Source organism: Uloborus diversus, chromosome 9 (assembly GCF_026930045.1).
Source record: "Uloborus diversus isolate 005 chromosome 9, Udiv.v.3.1, whole genome shotgun sequence".
NCBI lineage: Eukaryota > Metazoa > Arthropoda > Arachnida > Araneae > Uloboridae > Uloborus > Uloborus diversus.
In genome coordinates this window covers 147,118,761-147,137,992 of record NC_072739.1, presented here as the reverse complement: position 1 = coordinate 147,137,992, position 19,232 = coordinate 147,118,761, and the positions used below count along the sequence as shown (strand labels likewise).

Here is a 19,232-nt window from a genome sequence, read left to right as displayed (position 1 = left end):
ACTTTGGTAGATCCGTAATTCATGGTCCGTACTACGGTACTACATTATCCGTAATTGTTACGGAACTGAAGTACAAATGAACTCAAATATGCGCATGCGTTTGACGTCACGTGACTAGTCATCGCCATCTTTTCTATATATTTGATCGTTGTTTGTAAACGTTCAAATAAGGCAATCATCTCTGGCACGCAAAGCGTCGTAATTTTTAATGTAATGGATGCGAAAAAAAATCTCAACCGGTAAAGCAATATTTTCCTCCTCTGATGTTGAAGTCTTTTCAAAACTTTTCGTTGACTTTAATTTGCTTTTTTTCCTCAAACAAAACACAAAATTATATTTCTATGTCCCTTTGTGTATGATTTTAAATTTATTGATTTAGGTGCTTTAGTTGTGAAATTTTTTGAATGTATGTCTGGAATTTCTAAATTATCGTATGTAACTTGCTACATTTTCGAAATCTTTGATCAGTCATTACACTACGACACATAGTTGAGTAAACTTTTACGTAATAATCTTTCAAGTTTATTGTTACCTTTATATTTCTTACGGTATGAATACAACCACTTTAAACCACAAGACAACTTTTAATTTGCTATTTCTATAAATAACTGGAAAATATTCTTGAAAAATTTCATTATGTTAAAAAGTGTTGACTTTCCTTTGTAATTGCGTTATTTAGGAAATAAAATTCATTCGGAATTATGCATGAAATTGATTTGTTGATTTTAAGCTCTATTATGTCAATAAAACTTTTTGCTAGCTCTTTGCTTTTCATCCAAAAAAAAAAAAGGTCCACTCCAAATTTTAGGTTGTTATTTGTCATAAGATATATATATAATTATCTTTGGAAATTTTTTTTCCTTCTATCTTTTGTTTGTTAAAAGACAAAAATCCTGTATAAACAAATCAGACGCAAGTGCTTTTATTCAAAGAGACATTAGTTAAAAATTTAGCTTTTTTTACAAGTGCACCTCAATAATTTGCTTCGTTTGTAATTATTCAGGAAGAGGAGGAATTCATGGAAATATATTATTTCTGTCTAGTTAAATTATTAATTTATAATGTAACAGGTTCTAAATTGAATACCACAAAAAATGTAGCAACAATAAATTAAGTAAACAGTTTTTAATGTTTGTAAAGGAAATAAACTTATTTTTAAAGATGTCTTTTACTTTCACCTACATTGTCATATTCTGAAAAGGTATTTTCCTACCAAGAAGAATGTACAAAAAATCAGATAGGAATAGTGAATATGCAGCTTTTTTTTTTTAAGCACCTGTTTTAACTAAGTTGAATATTGTAGCAATTTTCAAAGTTATGAGTTCCCTGGAAGAAGATATCTACCTCTGTAAATTAGAATGTGTAACAATCATTTTGAAGATTTGTAAATATTCTTTATTCAATTACAATCTATATGAACCTAACTCTGGGATGATATTATTTAAAATGTTTTTTTAATGCAAAAAAATGGTCAAAACATGTCATTGTGATCCAACACCTCAGAAACATGCAATTTTCTTTTTTTATCAATTAGATTCATATTCTTAGGAAATATGTTACAAAAAATATATATATATATTTTTATGACTCTAAATAAAAATTGACCTCAGTAGCCCACCAGCAATGAACTCCAATGGCGACAGCAGCTTCTAACTCCACTATTTCTGCTGGAAATGACTTGAAAAAATAACAAAGTATACTTCAAAACCTGAATAAAATATCTGCTAAGTTTCAACAAACTGATTTACCTTCCTTGTTAAAAAAAATCACGAAAAACCCTAAAATTTTGGCCTCCTAAACTGATTTCCATTCTCATAGCACAATATGCATGTACAATATTAATTTAAATTTCAAATGTAAATTTTGAAATCAAGGTAAAAAGAAAACCAGTAACATTTTAAGTTGAAATCTTAGCTATGTTTCAGGGAACGTGTAAACGCCCCACCCTCACAGGACTGTACCTTGTATTTCTGAGTAATGTTTTGGATTCATTCAGGCTCGGATTATATAAATTTTGGGCCCACTGCAGAAAAATCTCTAGGGTTTCTCCCCAGAGGCCAACAGTATGTATTTACAAGTTTTAATTTGTTGGGGCCCTTTAAGGATGCCCCCACCCCCACGCTGCAGATCTGGACCTGAATTAATTATGATCATGTGAGTGTTTTGATTTAGTTATAATGTAAACTTTTTTTTAACTTTGTTTAGGCGTACTAAGCGATCTTCAAAAGGTGCTGAAGAAAATTATTGGGATTGCAGCGTTTGCACTTACAGAAATTCTGCTGAAGCATTTAAGTGCTTGATGTGTGATGTACGAAAAGGAACTTCTACCAGGTAATGTTTTGTTAGAAGTTACAATAGTTTTTAAGTGGATATTATTAGTAATTTCCCAGATAGGCTGACCATACAGTCGGCAGTGTTGGTGTTTCCAATTTCTGTTTCGCCTTGTAGTTTTAGCTAATTTACCGAAATTAACCTTAATCAACTGCATTACCTTTATTCAAAACACATTTATATGTAAAAAGTAAGATATGTAACAACGTTAGAAATTGGTAAAAAATCCTACTGGTCTTTTGGACCAGTCCATATTAATATCTACTGGTCCTCAAACAACATCACTGGTCCGCTTTAAATTAAACACGAAATATGTTTTTACCAAAAATTATTTACACTTTATGATAATTACATATATTAAGTTATTTTGAATATAACTGTTTCCTGTTTAGCTCATTGATTAAACATTAAATAAAACGCCTAACTTTTCAAAATTACTGTACTACAAATAAAGTTCAAAATGGTAAACACAATATTAAATAACAATGCAAAACAGATAAGCAACAAATGAAACATTTTTCTATTGATGGGGATTTTTTGATATACTTGAATGTTTCAAAATTTAAAATTTTTGTTTGGCAATGTTTGGCAATAAATATGAAAATCTGTACTCTCAAACAGTCAAGTAGACAGTCTGAAAACCAGTTCCATTAAACAACCCTTAAAATAAGCTACCAAAATTTGAATTTAATTTGACCATTTTTACTTACTTTCAGGACGTTATTTTTCTCTCCAAGTGCGATAAATATTAAGTAAAATGTAAACGTGTGTTTTAAAATTATATAAAACCTTTGAAAAAAAAAAGAAGTCAACAAATTGTTTGACTAACAAATAGCTAAACATTGGCTAGGCTAAGGCTTTTGAATTTTTTCTAAGAGATTGTGATCAAAAATAGCCAGCGGTTTGGTGGTCCTACGGACTAGGGTGTCCCAAAAAAAACCAACTTTCAAAAATTGAAAGGCTCATCCTCTAAAAAGTTCCCTATGGTGGACATTAAACCACTACAAAAATATTTAGAGGTCCCCCAAAAGCGTTGAATTTTGCCAAAATGTCCGAAATTTAGCAAAATTTCACTAAAACAAGGGTTTACGTCCACTAGCGCCCCCTACATAATTTTTTATACATATACCAATACCGTAGTTGCAATCAATTTATTTAAGAAAAGGCACCAACTATTTTAACTGTTAACCATATCACTGTAAACTAGTACAGCCGTTTTTTTCTTTTTTGGAGTCTGCTGGTGATAAGAAAAAAAGGTTACATAGCTCTGATTGAAATCCTGAATAATAGCTATCAGACTAGGAAAAATGATTATGTGTGACTCATTTATATAATCTGTAAATTAGGAAAATTTTTCCCTTTAGTAGGGTTGTGGACATTAGGAACAATTTAGCGATAGAGGCTGTTATGAGTAAGAGGGTAGATGCTTTAAGAAGGCCTTTGATCTTCATTGGGGACTAATATACTGACGGACCAGCCTAGCTGGGCCCAGAGCCTGTTGCTTGTCATCACATTTGTATTTGCATTTGAGTATCCAATTAAAAAAGTTCTATTTTTAAGAAATAAGTTACTCTACCCATCCAATATGCCATATGGCAATCCCCTGGTTTTTGAATGAAGTTTTAACATTCATTCCAACCATCACGACAAAGATTCAAAAGTTCTCTGTAATCATTTCAAAAGGATGCTTCTGATGTAGGAGCTGGCACATGAACTGATGTGGATGACTCAATGGCTTAGCAAGTTTTTCTGATTGTTCTGTTGTTCTTTTTTTACTGAGAGTTAATCATTTATCTAAAGCACCAATACATCCCTCCCTTGAATTTAGTTGCAATTTGTGGAACTGCCTATCCTCATAATTTTTTATGAGTTGTTTTCAGTTGGCATGGTTTATATCAACAATAGATCCAGGTTTTTGATTCACCTGATCGCTTGGATTGTTTCTGTTTCAATGCTTTATTAAGTTTGCTTGTTTTTTGTATAAATCCTTGCCCTTCCTTGACAGATGTTGTTCTTGCCATCTTGGCAGTCTGGATTTTTCCCAAAATTCGATCATATACTAGAACAGTGCTGCCTTTGATTAAGCGCTTCTTGGTAAGATGAAAATAAATGAAGTTTTGCATTACATCTCTTCCTGATGGTAGAGGTGCACCTGTATTTTTCTTATTTGGATATTCAAATACAAATGTGATGACCAGCAACAGGTTCTGGGCCCAGCTGGGCTGGTCCTAGTCAGCTAATTAGTCCCCAATGAAGATCAATGGTCCTCATAAAGCTATCTACCTCCTTACTCATTACAACCTTTTCCGCTAAACTGTTCCATGTGTCCAGACCCCTGCTAAAATGAAATTTTTTCCTAATTTCCAGATTAAATGAGCCATAAATAATCATTTTTCCTAGTACTGATAGATGTTATTCAGTAATTTGAATCAGTTCTGTATCGCCCTTTTTTTATCACCAGCAGTTGATGTCACCAGCATAGAATCCAAAGAGGAAAAAAATGACTCTATTAGTTTACAGTGATATGGCTTAGTTAAAATTGAAGGTGCCTTTTCTTAAATAGATTGCAATTAAGGTAGTATGTATATAAATGGTTACATTTTTAAATTATGTAGGGGGTGCTAGTGGGATGCACGGGTACAAAATATGTCCGATCTGGCAATCTACAATCGAGGAAAATTTGAACTTTTTGGGGAAATTTTTCAGTTTTGATTTTTTTTAAATTTTCCGATTTTTTCGCAAGTGTCTTTCGAATGCATTTTCTTTTGCATCACCACTCTTTATATTTTTATTAACTATTTAATAATAAATATTAGATAGGAGATTTAAATTAAAACACATGTATTCACTTAATTTACTTTTTAGATATCTAGTTCTGCAAGCTACCAGTTCATTCTATTGGTTTTAAAGATGCATTTTTTTTTTCAAAATTATCTATATTTGTAATAATAGGAATGAATTGTTTTCTGAAACATAAAACATATTGTAAAATTTTTGGGAAAATTTCTTGCAGATTGGGGGAAATGTTGGCAGTAAAAACATTTCCTGCACCCCTGGTGGGATGTAAACCTTTGTTTTAGTGATATTTTGCTAAATCTGGGACATTTTGGGAAAATTCCACGCTCTTGGAGGTCCTCTAAATATTTTCGTAGAGTTATAAAATTTTACCAGCGGTTTAATGTCCACCATAGGAAACGTTTCAGAGGGTGAGACTTTCAATTTTTGAAAGTTGTTTTTTTTTTTCAGTCATCCTACTACGGACCACTGTTTATTTTTTTATGGTGGTCCGAGGCAGGTTTCAATGGTCTGGGACCTGTGGACCAGCAGTAATTTCTAACGCTGTGTACGTATAGGCTAATAAACTTCACCTATGTAATTGTTTTGTTTTTTCTTTAAAAATTTTGCTGTCGTACAGATTTAAAAGACAGTAAATGTCTCGTAAATCAGGGTTGATTGTGTTCCGGTATTTTACCGAATTTCCAGTATTTTGGGGCGTATTTCCGGTATTTTTATGTCCGAAAATACCGGAATTATGTTTTTTTTTTGGTTATGCTTTTATTTCCCTACCTTCGCAATTTTTTTGAAATTATATAATACTCATCAAATATACCTGCAAGAGCCGTAAGATGGACACCTATCCCTTAAGATAGACAAATGTCATGATAATTAATTAGTATAACACCACCCCAAAAGTAATTTTGTAACCCATTAAAAACTTAATCAAATGTACACACAATATTTTGACTCAGAACTATATAATACTTTGGCAAAGGTGCACTTAAGTAATTGGGGCCAAAGATTACCCCCCCCCCCCCCCCCCCCCCCCCGTTCTCGCTTTGAAACTTTCAGGTATTTTTTGATGAACTCACAAACACCCCTGGTAAATAGATGCATTTACAAAAAAATAATTCATGCTAAAAATTTACATACTTTATCAAGTAAAACCTCCTTACCTCTTTTTTTAGATATGCTTAGTTAAAATTTAAATAAATGGGAGCTGTAAGTGGGACACCCATCTGATTTTTTTTTTAAATAAAATCAATTTTAAAACTAATAATGTTTAAAACATCATTTTAGAAAATAATTCTGACCTTTTGTTCATTGATATTGTTCAAGATAAAATATGACAATAAGTTTTTTTTTTCAAAACTTTTGTATAAGGTTTCGAAAAGGAGAAACTTCCCACTTACCCCAACCAATCCCATTTAGAACAAATGTAGTTTATTTAAAGGATGCAGAGATTATAAAGATGTATATTGAGGCATTTAAAAACTGTTTAAAAATCCTTAAAATAACCAGAGCCGTTTCAGTGGCATTCGAAAAACTATCGACTAATGCTTCATTTAATGTACAAAAACATTATAAATGCTTCTTGTTCTTGCAATGCTGTATTTTAAGTGGCATTTCTTAGGTTCTGCTATGTTAAAGCGTCAGTAAATGTATTTGCATTTCTTTTTTTCTCAAAAGAGTCAAAATGACACCTGCCCACACTTTTAGGTATGACCCTTTAGTTTGGGTTTAAAAAAAATCAATATTCTTGAAAGCTTCATATTATTAAACAGCAAGGAAGGATTATACTTTTATGAAAATACAGAGGAGCAGTTAGCAAACACAGTTTGCTTGGGGTCAAAATGACCCCTCCTGTAATTCTAGTTTTAAAAGTACCTAAAGTTGAGTGAGTGCATCTGTGTAGTAAAAATTGCCTTTGAATTTCTTATTTCAATATTATCCTATTTTAATTAATTAAGAAGTATAATTATTTTATTGATACTTGATTGAACAGGATGATAATATTGCATCAAATCAATAACTTCAAATATCAAACATGGATTTTCATTTTGTCCAATTTTCCAGTGTCCTGGACTTTATATGAAACGTTGGCAAAATAGCAACTGTGCATCTGGTACCTATTGAAATTACTATTGTATGCATTCCTTTAAAAAAGAATCGGAGATGCTTGTGATGCGAAATTTTTGGGTTGCCGTTTGCGAGAATTTTGGGCTGACAACATATTCTAAAACTGAAATTATTATCCCCCCCCCCAAAAAAAACCTTTTTGAATGTTCTCCCTCCCCTATGATTTCAATGATTTTTGTATGCATATTTGAAGAGTTTTTAAGGGGGGAGGGTCGAGCTTCCTCATAGTTTCCGAAAATTTCTCCGTCTTTTTTATTTGAGTCCACTTGTACCCGTGGAAGGAATCATTACTCTAATTTTTAGTAATTTTATTTAGTATTAATAGTTTATGCAAAGTTGGAAATTTTTACCTGGAAAGTTGTGAATTTTGACCATAGTTAAAATTTGTTGTAGAAAATCAGGATTTTCAGCGAAAAAAGGTCGAAAATCATGGATACTTATAATATCAGGGTTTTGGATCTTTAGAACTAGAATAAAAACTAAATTTTGCCGATTAAGTAAAAGGTTGCGCATTTTAACTGTTCTTGACTGTATCTGCTTCTATAAAGTTTGATCGTTTTTGTTTACTTTGTGATTCTACCTGGTAAATAATCATAATTTTATGCATACCATTATTTAAAACTCGTGTTGTATTTCATATTGTTTAATTGAAGACGTGTACTGTACACGTGTCATTTTACAAGGCCTGCTAGAAAATTGAAATATTTTTGCTTCCGAGCTTTAAAGCTTATATTGCTTGCAAATTTTTTTTTTCATCGGTGTTTTTATTAAATTTGTGAAGATTATAGAAAATAAAATTGGTTTTAAAAGTGAGTTAAAGACCTTGAGTTGATGATGTAACATGGGAATTAAATGTTGCAGTAATTGTTTGTAAGTTATAACAGTAGTTTAGCTCGTTACGTTTTGGTTTGAGTTAAATTTTTAGAGCCATATGCAAAGTCAAAGCATAGCTCGAGGATGGTTTCATATTTATTTCCATCTAACACTTATGTTGACAATTCTCGTGAAAAATTTGTTTTTCTGAAAACATTTCATCCTGTGAGTCTGGGAAAGTTACAAGCAGAAGTTATGGAAACTAATCGTAGCAAATAACCTGTTTATCTTATTCTTTTACAATTACATGCTCAAATTTGGTTGTTACTAAAAAAAAGTTGTTTGAAACAGTAACTGTATGTGGAATTTGTTGCCCCTTTGCATAAAAAATCTTCATGAAGTAACCTTATTTTTGTAGTTGTATTTTGTACAATTTATCTTTATGCTAATGAAACTATTTTGTAGTACTTCATTTAACCAACTGGTCATGTATTGTAGGAAGCCTCGAATAAACCCACAACTTGTTGCACAGCAAGTAGCTCAGCAGTATACTCAGTCTCAACCAAAGCAAAAAAGTTCTAGCTCAAGACCTGACAAAGAGAAAAAATCTTCTGGCGACAAAAGTGCAAAAAAAATTAGGTAAATATGTTTTTGCTTTCATTTTAAATGAAGTTTGTCTTGCTTTTTTTAAAAAAAAGAATTTACACTGTAATAATGCTCTGTCTGCATCAATGGTAATAAAATATTTGTTTTTCTTAGAAAAAAACCAGGCTGTTTATTATTTTTTTTCTTGAGGAAAAACAAGTTATTGTAGAATTGTATGGGAATTTTTGTAAAATTTATTTTCCACCTCTGTTGTCCGTTGAATAAAGTTAAAAAAAAAAAAATCAAAAATCAAAAAGAGGTCTGGATAGGGGTTGGGAAAAAACAGACATTATTAAAAGTTTGGAATTTTTGTTTCTACTGTTAAAAAGAAAGAAAAAATAAGAAAATTATTGCCAGGCTCTCAAAAAGCTTACAAGTAATGTATTAAAGGCAACACTGGCAGATTTTTTCGGGGAGGGGGGTGGGGAGCAACATTTTTGTTTTTCTATGTGTTTAACTGAATGACTAAACATGACTAAACCCAATTAAAAATTTTTTGGTAGGTTGGTTGCTGGCGACAGAATCTGCAGAGATGCAGAAATTTCTACCTGTGAGTTTTGAAAATGTAAACTATTAACCCATATTAATTGTTTTCATTGTCCTTGGGTCCAGTCTCACCTGGAGGTGATGGCAAAAATATTTCTGCCTGTGACCATTTAAAAAGTAGTGTCAACCATGAACCTTGAACCCTAATATTGTTTCATGGTTTGGGCCGTATTCGGTACAATTGGTTGGTTTAAATAAACAAATGTCTCTGGGAGTTTATCATTTGTGTTACATTTGGTATTATTCAGTTAGTCAACATTTTTAACACTTAATGATTAACCCCCTAGGTTATCAGATTTAACATTGATTGGGGATATGCAGTGGCATACTTGGAGGGGGGGGACCTGGCAAAAAATTAGGTTGATCATTACACTTCCCCCACATTTCATGTCTATATATCATATAAAAATTGAGCCCCCCCCCTAGTAAAATCCTGGATACGCCAGTGGGGATATGTAAACTTCTGTCTCTGCAGACAAGCTACAACCTTTATAGCAGGAGTTTAAATACTGGTGTGATACTGTTCGGACATCAGGAGGACACATTGAACATATTAAGAATGCTTGAACTCTAGAAAGACTGAAACTAGCTGAAGGAGCCAGTGTGACCCCTTCCTGATTTTTGAGTGATTTCTCTGTTACTTTCTTCCTGAGTGGGTCCATTTGCCCCCCTTCCTACACATCTTATCTTAATATATAAAAATCTTTTGTGCGGACGTTTGTCACCATAAGGCTTTTAAACGGCTAGACCCATTTTGATCGAATTTTTTGTGCTTAATTAAGTTGTAGCAAGCATGGTTTCAAAGCGCAATGGATTGAATCGGAAGCGTTTTTGTTAATTAATTTAAACATTGGATGGTTATATCTCCCAAATGATTAATATTTATTTTAACCTATTGTTGAGCGAGAACTGAAATAAATATTTAACCCGTTGCCAAAGGACAATAAGAAAGCCAGCTCTGCTTTTTGTAATGAAATTTCCTATTGTGATATGTAAGTTGAGAATAGATAAAATGTAGAGAGAGAAACCTTCATTTCTTGAAAGTAACGATTTTAGGTCCCGAGATATATTTTAAAGTAAAGTACTGGAAGTTTCACGCAAAACGTGTGTTCTGTCGTCATAGTTGAACCACGTGACTGATCGGTGCTTTAGGTTTTCCTAACTAAATGATCAGAAAGTACCGGCCTAGCAACATTTGTTTCTTGGCTGAAATCCATCTAAGTTTTGGCACCAATGTCAAGAATACTTAAAGGATTATCTAACTAATCAGTACATTATTAAAGGAAAAGATGGTTGAATTTGAAGACGAATGTTGCAGTGGGATTTCCCATTTGTTCTAGATGTGTAGTTAGTTTTTTACACTTAATATCTGAGGACTTTTTTTATCCTTTGAGTATGGCTGAAGGAACAAACCATCAAGTACGGGAGAAAAAATAGTTAATAAAATAACTGCTCAGTGGACATTAGATAAATCAAATTGTAATAAATATACGCATTCTGACACCAAGCAGTTTAAAACACTTCCTTTTTACTTATTTTTTCAACAAAACGGTTCAAACACTCGATAGTTTATTGAAATTTTTTAACTTTTCAATTTACAAAGTTGAAACAGAACATCGTCTGTCGTGTCCTCTAGCAACTAAATAAAAACTGAATGCGTAATAATTCTAGCAATGCTAAATTGTAAAGTGTTTTTTCTGTTTTAAAGAGTGACCCTCCTACAATTTGGCTGGTGTGTAGTCACCAGTATTTTGCATTTGGAATACTGTCCAACTGTAAAAATGGACTTAAGATGAGAATGAAGGTGAATATAGAGTGAATAGCATCGTTTCATGCCATAGCCAGTTAAAGAAAGTGAAGTATGTCTCTGTTTAATTGTAAAGTCCAGGGGCCACTGAGCCTTTGTAGGTAGAAGGCATGGGTGCCCATATGCAAAGTTGCAAGGGGGGGCTCAAATATTTTCCCCGTGGTTTAGCTGGATATTTTCCCCGTGGAAACTGATTTAAGGACAGATTAGAGTCATTAAAATTTGACATTTTTAATAACTTATTTATTAATGGCTGGAGAAGAAATGTTTTTACATTTTTGAAAAGAAAAGAGTATTAAAAGCAAGGAAGTTCTAATTTCAAAGGGGGGGGGGGCTCGAGACCCCCCTTTATGGGCGCCCTTGGTAGAAGGTTCAAGTTTAACACTGCTATAAAACTAATAACAAAATGATTAAATAAGCACTTCAAATAGGGTCATATTATGAAAAGTCAGGAAGTTCGACTACATTCAGTTGGATGTTATTCGATCAGAGAGATCACATAGGGCCCCCTTTGTCTTTCTAGTGTTAACTATGAAAAATTCTTTTCGTTTTTGTACCATTTTGACTCTTAAGAAATAGACATGCTTGAAACACAACTATTCTTTTTGGATCACCTAGTATTATTTTTCCCCCACTTTTTATTCTGCTGGAAATTATTGATGCCTCATTACATAGTAATTATTTTGTTTTTCCCAGGCCAAGATTGAAAAACATAGACCGCAGCAGTGCACAGCAGAAAGCAGTTACTGTCAACAACGTGACTGTGATAATTACAGAATTTCAACCTAAGAGGAGGATGTCATCAGATAATGCTGCTAATGGCCCTGCTAGTAGTAGTGGCAACAGCACTGATAGTAGTCAATCAGACTCTGCCAGCCACAGTGAAACTCAAAATGGTGACGTTCTATCTGATCGTAGATGATGCTGTCGTAACTTTATTGTTTTCATGTTAATTGTTTTCGTTGTGATTGTGATATACTGGAACTGTGCTTCTGCAGTAGTATACAAGTTGAAGACGTCAGTGTAATATTATACAAGAATTTTAACGCATCATTGTCGCTCATAATCAGGAAGATGTGCCAATATTACATCAAATGCATTTCATCATCGGTAAACAAAACTAAACTGTGATTTTTGAAAAAGAAATCGGACTATCGTATGATAGAATTTACTCAGGCTTTACTACAAAAACTTGGTTGTTTTTATATTAAACTGCCATTTTACGAATGAATGTAAATATCATTGTGCTGTATTTACTGTTTTAGCAAGTTTATTGGGGGGGAAAAATTAAACATGATCAGAACAACTTAGTACCTTTACTTTTGTACATTTTATAAATTTTGATCAAAATTTAATGCAAGTGAGATCAGGGCCTATTCATTATCAATCACATATTATTTTGAATCTATCTTACCATATGTATTATAATTATAATGTGGACTTTTCCCCTCCAGTAGGTACTTGTTAAAAAAAGGGGGGGGGGTGATTAGCATATATTTATGCTTTTATTATGGTAGTTAATTTCAGCCAGATTATTTTATAGAAAAATATCACTAATGTGGCTGTTGTACTAAGCAGGAAAAAAGTGTTGAGGTTGCTTGATGCTTTACTTATTGAGTTTTTAAAAGGGATGGTTTCTAAAAGGGTATGGTCTTACATGGTTTCTAAAAGGGAATTTTCGCTGGTACAACAGTTGTACCAGCATTGGAGGGAAAAAGTTGTCATCATTTTTTTGTAATTGCTCTATATTTTAATGGGGGAAAAGATCACTTCTTCTCAAAGGTAAAAGTATTATGTGTAAAACAGTAAATGGTTTATTGAAACATTAACTTTTAATTCATCGTTTTAATATATAGGTTCATTCTGCCATGGGCAGGGAAAGGGCACTAACTGCAAATTTTCACTTTTTTTGCATTTTTGTCATCTACTGTATGTTTGCTTGACTGCACAAGCTTTCTTATTTGGTTTGTGCTGAAAAAAGCATTGCAATTCCAACATTTCTTTATTAACATTGAATTCAAGACTCAATATTTCAAACTCATTTCTGCAGATACTGCCGTTTACCTGCCCACAACAGCATTGTTTTTTGTTTGAATCATTACTAAGATGCAGTGTATAAGCTTTTATATTAACAGTTTTTTAAACTATAGGTTTTCTTTTGTTTGAAGAAAAATCGAAGCGTTTAACCACCAATGTATATTTATTATGATTCATTTACAATAGTGTGCAAGTAATGCAGTCGAATTGATCCTTAAAGTTATTTTAACATTGAATGCCATGTTAAAATTTGAATAGATTATTATTATTATTATTATTTTTTTTTTTTTGCAAATTGATAAGCAAGTTCATTATTTATTTCAATTATTAGTTTGAAATTTGCATTTGAATTTAGTGCATCAGAACCAGTTTTTTTTGGTAATTATGCTAATCACAGAAGTTAATTGTCATTAAATGTTTATTCATATATGCCAACAGTTCCCATTTGAGCATTCATATTCAGAATACATTCAGATTTGTTTCATGTGATCTGAATTAAAGGCTTAGAAAAAAAATTCTAGAGTATTTTCTAATTTTTTATGAGTCTTACAGCTTTCTTATAAGAATTGATGTCATTCTTTTTTTAATTGTATAATTGTTAGAAACCACACATTTTCCATATTTTGTTTCAAAATGTTATTTTTCTCTTTTACGTGTAATATTTTCAAGCAATCTTATCCTCCCACTTTAATCCAAAATCATTTTCATCATGCACGCAGATTCAGACTTATAAAGTGGCCCTGATGTAACTTTTATCCAATTTTTAGATTTTATTGTAGTATCAAATTAAGGTTTTTATTTGTATACTTGATTGACTGAAATAAATATGATTTTTATTGTTATTTGATTTGAAGTTTCACTTTTGATTTGTCAATTCTATAATCAAGAATTATCAAATATTAAAATTTATTTAGTGTGAGTAAAACTTATGGTGGTTCATAAAAAATGTATGAAAATACTCTATTATAATTATAATTAATATTTTTGGTGTTCTTAAATTATAACTTTTTCAAGGAATTTTTACATCTTACCTTAAATTAAAAACTTAATAATAGTATGCATGTGAAAAGGACAGTTAAACTTTGCCAATCAAGGTTGGGTTTTTTGCCGGCAAAAAGGTATTTTTGCCGGGACAATGGAAAAACCATGGCAAAAATGGACAAAAACCTTTAAAAATGGAAAAAACGGCAAAAACCTAATTGCAAATAAAGTAGCATTATAGTGTTAATCAAGAAATAGTGACAATATAATATAAATAATGCACTTTAATATTTTAGTTATGTCTCTCCATATTACTTCTAATTTATAAGGCTAAAAATAAAAAAAAACAAATGTTGGGATTGCAAAACACAAGATTTTAAATGTTTGCTAAAACATTTTTTTCAGAATGAGCCAATTCCTTCAATGCTATAACAAAGAATGTTTACTTAAGCTTAGTAAATTAATAAAAAGATTGAATTCTACTTATATACATATATTTAATTACTTTTTTTTTGATCCCACTAAGATTTTTAAGCTATTTAATTAATAACAGAATATTTACTTGAATATAGAAAAATATTAACTTTTCCTCACTAAAGAAATAATGCATTTTTTTTCTCACTTACTGGGAAAATGAATAGCCAAGAGAAGAATTTAAAAAGAAGAAAAAAAAGCTGATCAATATGTGCATTCTATATTCACTCTACTTTTTAGTAATACTAGCTCACTCTACAGAAAATGGCAAAGCCTTTTATCAAAATCTTTTCATGCTTTTACTTATATAAAAGGAAAAAAAACTGTTCCTAAGTTAACACAAAATATATTTTTGCCACTTTGGCAAAAACCTATTTTTGCCGGGCGGTAAAAACCGTGGTTTTTTCCGCATCCCGGCAAAAACTTGCCAACCCTGTTGCCAATAATTGATATTTAAAGCAAATGCATTCCTTAATTTAAATGCAGTGAAACACTGTTTACACATTTTTAAATGGACTGTATGAAAAAGTGTATAAATGAAAAATGTTATTGTACTCTGCAGAGACCAGTTTAAAAAACGTATAAACGAGTATTAGACATGTTGTAAAAAAGAGGAGCATCCAGAAAATGATTAGCCAAAATTTCAAGAAAAGCTCCCGCCGTCAAGTCTGAGCCTGTCTACTGCCATAGAAACGGACTTTGTTCATTTTCTGCAAGGGTTAGTAGGAAGGCTTTTTGGCGCTACTCGTCTGCTTGCCTTTGTGCAGTCATACAAGTTTTTCCAACATTAAGCTTCCCTTGGAAAAATGAGACACGCCTTATTACTATAGCAGTAGACAGGAGCAGACATTTCAGCGGTAGCTTTTCGCATGATGGTCGGACAGTAGCTCAATTCTAGTATGGAAGCTGGAGACTAATGCATAGGAACCCCCTTTTGTTTTCAAGTTTCTTATGTCGGATTTTTTTTTCAAAAGCTGCTTTACAAATGTGTTAAAGCATAAATGTTTCCTTTCCTTTTACTTTTTATTGCACTTTGAATACATCATATTAGCTTTTTCTAAGTGCTTTGTAAACAGGAGCTTTTTTTTAAAATGATTTTTTAAAAAAGATTTTTCTTGTATATAAGAATTTTTTTCTAAAAAAAACTAGCTATTTTCAGAAAAGACAATTTTTCCAGCCTTCCCTAATGTAAAATGGGCTTTGAGGGACAGCCATCCTAAATAAAATTGTGTGACTTCATGGTGTTATTTTGAATTCCTAGCTAGTGATTGCAATACCGGTATTTCGAGCGATTTTGCAATTTCAAAAGACCGGTATTTGCCGAGGTAAAATACCGGTATTTTCGGTATTAGATATATATTGTTATTTTAAAGGTACATACCTTTTTTAATGAGACAGTACCAAAATCAATCTATTGATGTAAAAATGTGGCCTGAAAAGCACGAAATAATAGATGAAGCAGTATCTAAAATACTCTTTTGGAGCAGGCTGGAGTTGGACCTGATAACAATTTGAAATCTGGCACGACTAAAAATTTTACTTAGGATTAAGTCTCCAACTTTTTAGAAACCCTAGAGGCCACCGATAATCATTAATGCTGGTACTTCATTGTTTTTTTAACATGCTAATTCAATCCCAAATTCTCACATGGTATTCCATATCATTAGAGCTGCCAACTCCCAATTCGTTCATAGGACTTCCAAAATAATTTCGATGCCTTCTCCCAAACTCACTAATAAAGTAAATATCTCAAATTTTCATTAAAACAAAGAAATTCCCTAAAAAAGGGACTTTTCAACCAGAATTTTGGAAAAAATCCCCTTAGTTAAAGTATCTATTACTGAAATGAAACCTTTTCACATAAGAGTGAAGACTGTATAGTATATGTGTTCATTTTTGGAACATGATTTTTTCTTTTCCCTTTTAACACTTTTCTTTCCCAAAAAAAGTGGTTATATGTTCAGTTTTTTTTCTCTGAACTTACGAGAAATTTTTACCTGGCAAGTAATGTTAATTTTTATTTATAAGAGGAAACAAATTTATGCCTACTTAAGAGAGGAAACCAGTTTGGACTGGTCCAAAAGTTCACTTTTTTTTATGTCAAGAAATGTTACTTAAACTATTCAAGAATATGTTGCAAAAATTTCAGGGGAAAATTCAGAATAGTTCTGATGCTAGCTAACGAGCACTTAAGTGACTAGAGAATCGAAAACGTTCACAATATTTTTTTCAAACGTTTCTGTCTAAACTTTTTTCAACTGGTGGGCATTCTAGCTCAAAGAGTTATAGACCAATCGTTCTGAAAATTTGTATAAAAATTCTTTATTCAATAATATTCTATATGAACCTAACTCTGTGGGACGATACCAATAATAAAAATATTTTTTTAATGCAAGAAATGTGAAAAAAAAAATGGTAGAAAAACATGATTGTAATCAAACACCTCGAAAAAATGCGTACAAAAAATTTTATGCATAAGTCTCCCGAATTTTCAGTTTTCATTTTTGGTAGCTATGACATGTCGTCAACGAATTAGAAAAGCATTCGTTCACTGCAGAATATTGGTGGTAGGAGCAATATTAATTTTCAAATCTCTATTATTGTAATTCCTATAATCATTCATAATTTTGAAACTGGATCTAAACTAGCTTTTTGCATCCACTGGTGCTTTTCTACCCCAAAATAATAAAATTATAAGGCGACCCATGTCAAAAATATTCAGTTGACGCTCAATTTTACAAATTTATGGACACTGACGATTTTACAAACTGCTTACCAGTCTCATATTTTCTTTTGTTGAAACAGTGCTGTTCGATTTTATGAACAGTCCTCGTGATCCCAAACAGTTCATAAAATTTACTGTCAACTACAGAGGATACCTGTTAATTGAATCAGTGGTTTATTGAATCCACCGCTTTAATGTATCAAATCGTGAAAAACAGAACACAATCCAGCTTTATTAAATTAGCCGCTTTATGGAATCAAAACTGTTAGAACAAATGTGATTCATATACGTGGTGGCCACGGTATAACAATCTTATGACAGCTTACACTAAGACAGAAATTTTTTTAGACAGAATACATTGACATAATAGAACTTTTATTGATAGACATGTTAAATTTTACAATGTGCAATGTTAGATTATGTACATGTTATATTATGAGGATGCTTCAAAAGATAAAAATAATGTACAAAAATTCATTCTTATAATTTTTAAAAATATTTTACACTAAATAAAAAAAGAACAACGAATACTAAATGTCTAAATTTACACAGATTGAAAGAAGAGAAGTCAACTGTACAAATCTTACACACCTTATATTTTATAATTGAGCTCAGCACAAACATAGTGCTTTTAATTGGCAGCCAACTCAATTAAAAAACATTTTACAATTCTACAGACAAAAGATTAGTATTAGTGGGGGGAAAAAACTTTAATACGTATCATAACTTTTATACAGTGAATATATTTTTTTTGTGACGTCTTATATACACATTATGTAATGTTTGAAAAGTGAGGATTAAAATTCTAATGACGCTTATATCTCTCCCAAAAATGTACATGAAACTTTTATAAAATTTTAAAAGAGTTCACAAATGTTCTTTCCACGATGAAATGCAATAATTACTTATAGAGACCTGGCTGGTATACATGCGGATATACAGCCTGAGGAGGTGGTGGTGGAGGCTGCTGGACCAATGTAGTAAAAGTTTGTGCGTTAACTGCTGCATATTCTTGAGTCATGGGCCTCAAAACTGATCCAGTAATGGATGGCTTAAAAGGTACAATACTTGGCCTCACCCCACATTGTGCTACAGATGGGTTGAGTGCATGAATGCCTTGCAACAATGGAGTCATTAGAGGCTGCTGTGCTTGCATATATGGAGTACCAGGCATCTAAAAATAATACACAAGAATAATTATTTACCAGCACTGTGTGCATACATTTTATCAATGGGGTTGTTTCCTTCAGTCAAAAGTAGTACTTTTAGTCACTGAAATGGATAGAATAAGCAAAAAAAAAAAAAAAATAATAATAATAATAACATGGACCCAGAAAATTCTTTCATTTTCCCAACAGTTATTTTTTTTAATTAAATTTTTTAAATGTCCGATTTTTCAAACAAGGTGTGGTCTATATGACGTCAAAAATGATGCTTTTTGGCGCATCTTTGTGCCCCGTTTCCATGTTATGATAATCATGAAGCGAATTAAAATTGCGCTCTACGCTTGCCATCAACCATATCATTGCCAATACACTTGAGTAAAGATGCAAATTAAATATTTTGCACTGTGAATGGCAACACAGAATGCCATTTCATTATTTGTGATGTCATCGGCAAGAAATGTAAACAATGAAAGATCAACGATTTAAGTAATTTTTTAAAAATATTAAGCTTAAACAAATTATTAAAAAATAGTTAGATCCTATGTTTTTAAGCATGTTCTTTCAGAAAAAAAAACTTTTAAAATATTGGAAACGACCCCATTATTAAAGTAACAAACAGCAGGCATACGCAAGCTCCACATCTCCCCTATCTATTCCCCAGTTTTAATGAAAGAAAAAAGTTAACAATAAAAAAAAATTATTAATTTCCTACACAAAATGTATCTAGTATAACCTCAGAAATCCAAACTGGTCCAGAATTCAGGCTGGTTGTCTGGGTTTTAGATTTTCC

General features: G+C 31.9%; 2 protein-coding genes across 3 annotated transcripts in view; one reads left to right on the top strand and one right to left on the bottom strand.

Moving 5' to 3' along the window:
• Positions 1-123: 123 nt before the first annotated feature.
• LOC129229836 (YY1-associated factor 2-like) lies at positions 124-13,675 on the top strand. 2 transcript variants are annotated; one of them, XM_054864211.1, is made up of 4 exons: positions 124-239; positions 2,206-2,331; positions 8,560-8,700; positions 11,756-13,675. In XM_054864211.1, exons 1-4 carry the CDS (start codon positions 214-216, stop codon positions 11,979-11,981), a joined length of 519 nt encoding a protein of 172 aa, XP_054720186.1. In that variant the 5' UTR covers positions 124-213; the 3' UTR covers positions 11,982-13,675. The 2 variants fall into 2 exon arrangements, with proteins under 2 accessions (XP_054720186.1, XP_054720185.1); XM_054864210.1 differs by lacking the exon at positions 124-239 and adding an exon at positions 708-808.
• Positions 13,676-17,524: 3,849 nt separating this feature from the next.
• Positions 17,525-19,232, bottom strand: part of LOC129229528 (inactive histone-lysine N-methyltransferase 2E-like) — an 87,542-nt gene continuing 85,834 nt past the window's right edge. The window contains exon 26 of the mRNA XM_054863848.1: positions 17,525-18,450. Within this exon, the coding sequence (XP_054719823.1) occupies positions 18,178-18,450 (273 nt within the window). The 3' untranslated portion in view covers positions 17,525-18,177. The remainder of the gene's footprint in view (positions 18,451-19,232) is intronic.

What these genes read in the sequence shown, in the direction of transcription:
- LOC129229836 (XM_054864210.1), top strand. Translation starts at nt 738, where the DNA reads ATGTCAATAAAACTTTTTGCTAGCTCTTTGCTTTTCATCCAAAAAAAA. An exon ending in AGGTCCACTCCAAATTTTAG is followed by an intron (nt 809 to 2,205) that starts GTTGTTATTTGT and finishes AACTTTGTTTAG; the next exon opens with GCGTACTAAGCGATCTTCAA. An exon ending in AAAAGTGCAAAAAAAATTAG is followed by an intron (nt 8,701 to 11,755) that starts GTAAATATGTTT and finishes TGTTTTTCCCAG; the next exon opens with GCCAAGATTGAAAAACATAG.